Below are 7,500 nucleotides of genomic sequence, written 5' to 3'. Positions count from 1 at the left end.
GCAATAAATTGAGAGTAAATTTCACAACTAAGAGTGAGAGCCCCTAGAGAGAAACACCAAGAGGAATAATTTGCATTGGACTCTCCCTTAAATATTCTTACCAAATCCCTTGATAGTTCATAACGAAGAGAGCAAATTTTTCCGTCAGTTTATTCAAAAACGCGGAAAAATTTCATTTTCATGATCTCATTGGCTGACTTAATCAATTCGTCGTTTCTTGTTCTAATTTAGTCAGTTGTACCAAAAGGCCTTTGTTCTGCAACAGGCTTAAACATTAAACTTTTAAAATTGCCTCAAGAACTTTTAAAGTAACGAGTGACGAAATAGTATTCACCTCATCTTTTATTTTTCAGAATATTCTTCAAAGGGAACTTGAAAAAACTGACAAGAAGCCAAATGCCTTGAGTTTATGCAAGTTAAGCGACTTAATTTCTCACTCAGTTCCTGATTGTGGTTCTTGCTCGTCAATCTCACAGTACAGTCCTCGCAGCCTGGACGTCGAACGATCAGGACACACTTCACATATGCGATCATTCAGCGATCTCCTGTACCTGTTTCCTTCATCACAGCAGCCATTGGTAGACAGTACCTCATCCCTGGACATTGATATCTTCAGTGGCTTGGGCAAATGGCTTCTTTTCCTTGTAATTGGTAGCATTTTTATGACGAGTTTGGCTCTGATCAGTAGATTGGTGGCGGGAGTTGGGGCATCCCATTTCAGTATTTTAGCACCTTTCGAAATCTGATACTTGAACTTCCATGTTGACAGAATTGTGGGAAGAAGGCTCTCTCCAGCTTGCCTAGAAGACTTATCACAAATCCTCGGCAAGTTTTCGCAGAGACTGTAGGGATTTTCGATCTCATTTGCCGTGCAACTGGTATAGCCTACTTCGTAGAGAGTGACGTAGGAGGTGTGACCTTTTGGCAAGATGTAAACTGGGGACGTGTTTGGAGCTAGGGTGGAAACTGCACTGCCAGCAACTGACTTAATTGTGACTCGGGAAGTAATGCGTTGCTGTTCTGCGCCCGTGTTGTCATGATTATGTGGAAGGAAAATCTTAAAACTCTCTACGAAAGGGACAGCATTTTCGCCAGGTAGGATCCACTGGTAGTTTTGTAGCCATTCGTCGTCCGCTGGCAACTTGAACAACACTGACTCTCCTTTGCTTAACGAATTCAAATCTATGTAGCCAGTGTCACCCTGGAAACGAGGTTTTGTGGGGATGTATACATCTCTGTGAAAACTGTCAAATCGTGAATGATCTGTGTACGCTATCAAAAAGTCAACGTTCTCTTTGCTAAACAGGCCATTGACCGTGGAGCAAGCTTCCACGTGTTTTCCAAGTTGTTTATATTCCAACTTATCACAATACAGGGATGACTGTGTCTGTAGACGGTTCTGTGCCATCAGAAACCCAATCATCAAGTCACTTGCTTCTAGGACATCTCCTTGGCCTTCGATGTTTTGTGCGAGCCGCTTGGCAATATTTCCTCGAACGACCTTAGCCAGTGAATCGATCAATTGAAACTGGAAATCAAATATGTCATCTCGCAGTGTAAAGAACTGAGCAAGAGTTCCTTCTAAATTTTCGCATACGAGCATTCCACCTGCGATCGATTGTGGAATGGATCCTGCAATTCCAACATCACCATTTAGAATCTCACACGTGGAATCTTTGAACGCAGACCACAGTGCATCATTGTGTGCCAAACGAGATCGATCTACCTGTGGTGTATAACCGGCATAATCCTGAAGGAATTTACCAGCATCTGCCCCAATGTCGCCAGCTTGATTGTTTCGTATTTTGTCTACAATTGATTTAATAAGGCTGAGCTGAGCTCTGTTGGAGTTTTCACCAACAAAGGAAACCGTAATCAGCAAAGAATCTGCTTGCAGGCGGTCTAAGGAGTCAAAGAGAGCTGTGGCCCTCACTACTTTTGATGCAGCATTTGCAACATCCGCAGCTTTCTCAATAATGTCACCTGGCTCAGAACCACCAAAAATAACTCGAAGGGGATTACAATTCTCGATGATTTTCACTACAAGGAGTGCAGCCTCTTCTACCAAGTTGGCCAAAGCTGTTGCTTGCATTAACGCCATGGCTGTCGTGAACTGGTCCTTGAGGCTTTGCTCTACATTTCTTAAAGCCGTCTCGTACTTGTCCAGTTCTCCTTGAATGAAAGCAACATCAGCATTCGCTATTCCTTCGTCATAACTAGCGAGACTTGAAAAGTACGAAGAAATTCCTGACACAGAAGCCCTCAAGTTATCATCTAATAGCTGGATGGTTCCAAGGAGTTCAATGTGTCTTAGGGTATCTCTCTGCAGACCCACCATTATTTTGTGATTTACTCTCGAGTGCAGCCTCAAATCTTTTACCAATCCAGGGTTCACTCTATAACCTTGGACTTTTTTGAGGAATATAAATTCTTTGTAGATGTCTGCATAAGGGCACGCTTTGGTAAATTCAATAAAGTGACACATGTGTGAGGTTCTCTCAAAATCTGTTTTTTTTTCTTCAATCATGGTCATAGCTGTATCAAGGTTTGAGAAAGCTCTTGAAGCGACTGCCCTTTGAAAAAAGTTATTCCACCAATTGTTGAAATATGCTGGTATGGCACTCGTATAGGCTAACAGTATTTTCAGTTCTTCTTGAAGTCTCTCGTAAGTTTCGAAATCCAAACATCTCGACATATCTCCAAGGACACCAATACAGTTATCAAGACAAAGTCGTTTCACGATGAAAGCATTTAAGGCATGCCAATAAACACCAGCCATCATTGGAAATGCTCTTTCAACGTCACATTTGCCATCACTTTTGCAGGCATCAGTGACGTCAAAGGAAGAGCTTCCATAGGGAAATCGAGTGGAAGAGCATTCCTGGATGCTGCTGCAGATGTCAGTAATAGTGATTTCTTTCTCTAATTGATACGCGCTCGGACTTGTCGGGCAAATTTCTTTCCAAGGAAACCCTACTAATCTATTATTATAAATTTTTCTCCGCGGCTTGAGGGCGACGAGGCGTTCAGTTATTTTGCGAACTATTTTAGCCATGGTGTCTTCGTAGTAGTTTTGTAATCTGTCGGATGTAAAGAGGCCAGAAACGCGTGAGAGTGCTCTGGTTTCTTCCCAAAGTAACCATTGAAAATCGCGAACGTATCTTCTTCTAATGTCGTACCGGGCAGCGGATTGAAAGCCTTTTAAAATTCTGGGGAATAATACTTCCAACAGAAGCTGGACGTTAGTCACGCTATCAAGGTCTTGAAAATCTTCCTTCAATGTGGTCATCCGAAGAGGAAATTCTAACGCTCGAAAGTACATCATCGGATAGAGCATTCCACCCCAAATTTCTCCTTCTGTATCCCCCAGAGTCAGGTGGACGGTGTGCAATATTGTGAAAGCCAGCATGAAGAGTAGTGTGCAGCGAAACATTTTGATTCGAGGACTCTTGGAATAAAAAGAACAATAATTACGTTAAAAAGGAATGATTATTCCTTTCATGTCACTGAAAATGATTATAAAGAAAAATGTGAAGAGATTATTATGTCGATTGTGACTTGGGGATACTCGGAGAAGAACATATGCATCCGAACAAGTAATCGGAAGGCCGTACGTTGGACTCGGCTTCAAAGGAGCACTCGGATTTTCCCGAGTATCCCCGACTCACCACCGACAAAGTAGACCTCTTTATTACATAAATTTAGTGGTAGGTAGGCATTAGATAACATCGGGTGAAATCATATCACTGACGAGCGGTCGGAGTGAAAACAATTGGTTCGGTGTCGTTGTCACTCTCGCGCGGGCAGAAATCATGTTTCACTCGATGTTATCTAGGGGCCTATCTAAACTAGGAAACATTGTTGCGGAAACATTGTCGCGGACGCAAATGTTTCCCAGTTTGGCCATACTTGGGAAACATTGTTGCGGACGCAAATCTTGTAGTCCCGGACGCAAGAAATTGTATTTGAATCAGGTCAAAAACATTTTTTCTTCCCGGACGCAAATTTTGCTTGCGAAACATATGTTTCCAGTTTAGCCACCCGAGCAGCAATCCCAGGGAAACAATGTGTCCGCAACAATAATTCCTAGTTTAGCTAGGCCCTAATGAAAACCTCGGTGGTATACGGAGTGGTAGCAAATCGATTAAAAACGCTATCCCGCCAGTGATGATATTATTTTTGACCAATCAGCTCGCAGTATTTTCGCGTGCTGTCAAGTACTTGTGACTGCTTGTGATTCAGTTTGATTTTGCGTCTTTTTTTTTGTCTGGAAGTTTTAGCGTTGGTTTTTTCGCGAGTCGAAGTTCAGTTTATTCTAAAATGGAGGTAAGTAGGTTTGTCGAGATCAAAGATGAGGAACTGCTCGTAAATGTGAAAGTACGTACATTCGAAAGTAGTAGGAGGAAAATGGAAGCGTTTACGGGTAGTTGAAAGCAGCGATGAAAGCCAGGAGTAGGCTAATAAAACGGTATGTTACTTGTTACAGTTAGCCAAGTTTCTAACCATATTTATTCCTTTAGTTTATAGATTTTATTTCTGGCCTTTTTGCCTGAGCCTTTCGATTATTTGTATTGAAACAACTATTACTATTGATACGAATAACAACTGGCTGTAAGCTTATGCAGTCAAGTTCAAACCTTACTTTAATTGCAATAAAAACAATAAAGCATATCTTTTGTTGCATTGCGAGGATTTTATACAATAAAAGAAAATTACATGGTCGCTTGGAAATAAGAATTTCTCTTCTCTTGTTGAAAAATATTTCACTCGTTCGCTGCGCTCACTTGTGAAATATTTTTTCAAAACTCGAAGACAAAATTTCGTATCTCCTTGCGTCCATGTAATATCCTCTATTTCATTTCATTCACTGGGTTTAACATTTAACGTGTCTTTCAGTGCAAAGAGAAACGCGTTTCCAGAATGTGCGCGTTGTTACATGCGCGTTGAAAAGTAAACATCACGAAGTACACCGACAGATCTAAGCGCAACCTACTTATTTGCGAAAACAATGCAAGTGCTAGTCTTGGGATCTTGTTAGATGACGGCTCTTGTACCTGTTTAAGTTACCCCAGGACAAAGTTCGATGGACATTTCGTCACAATAATGGGGACCTTTAGATTCTAGGACGAGAACGAGTACGAGATTTGACTGCCCGTAGTAGTAGTAGTAGTAGTAGCAGCAGCAGCAGCAGCAGTTCGTGTTCTTAGACTAAATCTTTAGGACCCTTGTAGTTGTACACAATTTTGAAGATGAGTTGAAAACGAAGAAATCGCCTACTGTTCCTTAATGTCATAATAACTTCATTCCACGGATGCATGATAAAGGAAACTAACAATACTGTAACATCAGAGGGAAATCAAAGATATTTATTAAAACAAGTTTACAATGATAGCTCAATACGTACTCGGCGTTTGTACCGTGACGCATAGGTGTCACGGCACAAACAAAAATCATCACGGCGGAAGTGTGATCACGTAAAAATGAGTGCTACACATGTATATGTGCGGTTACTCCGTAGCTCAAAAATATGGAGGATCGCTCGGTATTATTGTTTTAGAAGCTTTGAGTATAAGAAATCATTTTTCTGGCCTCTACTAAAAGACCATAACATAGATGGTTTTCACGTGACGTCATCGCCGCCATGTTGGTGCACGAAAACAAAAGGTGTCTCATTAGCTTCTTTTGTTCGTCCACCAGAAGTCGTACATTTCTCTATTGTCATTGGTGTCTCTAGAGATTGGTTGAAAACGTCCCATTCAAATGACCCTAAGCATGGATAGGGTGTTACGAAAACTAACTTAAAGACCTGTGAAGGTTTTGTTTGTGCCGTGACACCTAAGGGCCACCGTACTATTCGACTGAGGAAGAAGAGTTAGAAAATGCAAGTGAAGTACGTAGGGGATGTTTGTTGGGTTTAAATTGGTGCAAATGTGAAAATGCGCTACTATGTTTATGCTGCAGCGAGATTCTAAAAGGCATCGTCCAGCATCCCGATTTGCGGAAGTGTATTCAACGAGGGCCGCGTTAAAAACCACTATCGTGCTAATCAAATATCTAGTTCAAGATATTGACAATGCTATGTGCTACCGACTAAGCTCCCAAACGATAGGGACTTTTTTCGTTACTTTCGAGTTACATAAAATTTCTCTGAGTACGCCATGTTGATGAATTTTTTGACCACGCAGTGACGTGAGAACTTTTCCCGGTAAACATTGCGCAACTAAACATAGCGGAGACCGGGCATTTCGGAATTATATTCGAAACCTAAGTTTGGAAAGAACGTGGAAAAATATCAACTTCAAAACTTTGAAGCATGCGAAGAAGGCCATTAACCAGAGGAGGAATGAAAAGTATTCCATAATGCATTGCGATCCTTTTATATTATCAACTCAAATTGTGACGTAATCAGTATCTTCCAGCCACAATGCAGACTGAGGTGAATAGTGCAGGAGACTTCCATGTTGTGTTTTCAATCACTCGGCGAAGATAGCACTTGCGATCTCTCCGCAAAAAGAAAAAGAAAGAAAAGCAGCTGTTGAAAACGTGAGAACGGGAAAATCAAGAAGATTGTCTAACGCCGAGGTACATACCATTAGACTTATCGATCGAACTACTGACGTGGGGTTATGTCAGGTTCAATAGCTTTCAATATCCTTTTAAAATCTTCATGATTCATTCGCATCATCTCACGATAAGTTGTAGGGTCTTCAATCATTAACTCTCTCACTATTACTAAAGTGGTGAAATATCCCTTTTCTTCCCTCCGCTTTATCCAAAGTCTAGTCTTTCCTCTTTTAGTGACTCTGTCATCCTCCTCTTCCAACGTTTCAAGCAGAGCAATAGCAGTTAAACACCTCTTCACGGTCATTCGATCGCGCACCATTTTTGCAAACCAATATGACCCACGTTTGTTTTCTAAGGATTGTGGGTAGATTTTGTACCCAGATCTCTCGATTCCAAGTGTTGAATCCAACATGTTGCATCCATTTGGCAACCTCGTTCAACACTGTGCAACATCGTCCAACAATGTTGGATGATGTTGGATCCGTTTGGCCGGGCCTTAAATTATTTAAATCGGCATTATTATGTTAAGTTAAGTTTTCCAGTGTGTTTGTAATTTATTGTGCTTCTTTTGTCCCGCCTCCACTAGCTTTGTGGCTATTTGCGAGACAAGCCCTTCATGGCATTCATTTTGTAAATAAATAAATAAATTGTTGTTGTTGTTGTTGTTGTTGTTGTAGCCTTCAGAACTACGAAGATCTCAAAACTTAACAGACATTAAAATAGACCAAAGGTGTTCATTATGAAATATATATATATATATATAAACAAATAAAACTAAAAATAACAAGGTAAAAGTAACTCTTACTTGAAGTCTCTTCCTAGCTCTTCTGTCCTTCTGTGTTCACCTGACGGATGACAAAGCAATAGTGATTTTAAATCTAGCTTAAAATATCTTCTCTTTATGGCTTTTTATTAGTTTTAACGTTTTCCCATTTC

At 40.8% G+C, this 7,500-nt stretch overlaps 1 protein-coding gene across 2 annotated transcripts in view; it reads right to left on the bottom strand.

Moving 5' to 3' along the window:
* Positions 1–185: 185 nt before the first annotated feature.
* LOC138010420 (uncharacterized) overlaps positions 186–7,500 on the bottom strand; it is an 8,979-nt gene continuing 1,664 nt past the window's right edge. For both annotated transcript variants that reach the window (XM_068857377.1, XM_068857376.1), the window contains 2 exons: positions 7,370–7,409; positions 186–3,448 (listed from right to left, as the gene is read on the bottom strand). In XM_068857377.1, coding sequence (XP_068713478.1) covers positions 434–3,433 — 3,000 coding nt within the window. In that variant the 5' untranslated portion in view covers positions 3,434–3,448; positions 7,370–7,409 and the 3' untranslated portion in view covers positions 186–433. The remainder of the gene's footprint in view (positions 3,449–7,369; positions 7,410–7,500) is intronic.

The sequence above is a fragment of the Montipora foliosa genome, chromosome 7, assembly GCF_036669935.1.
Source record: "Montipora foliosa isolate CH-2021 chromosome 7, ASM3666993v2, whole genome shotgun sequence".
Lineage (NCBI taxonomy): Eukaryota > Metazoa > Cnidaria > Anthozoa > Scleractinia > Acroporidae > Montipora > Montipora foliosa.
The sequence above is the reverse complement of the archived record's forward strand: the minus strand, read 5'-3'. Positions and strand labels throughout refer to the sequence as shown.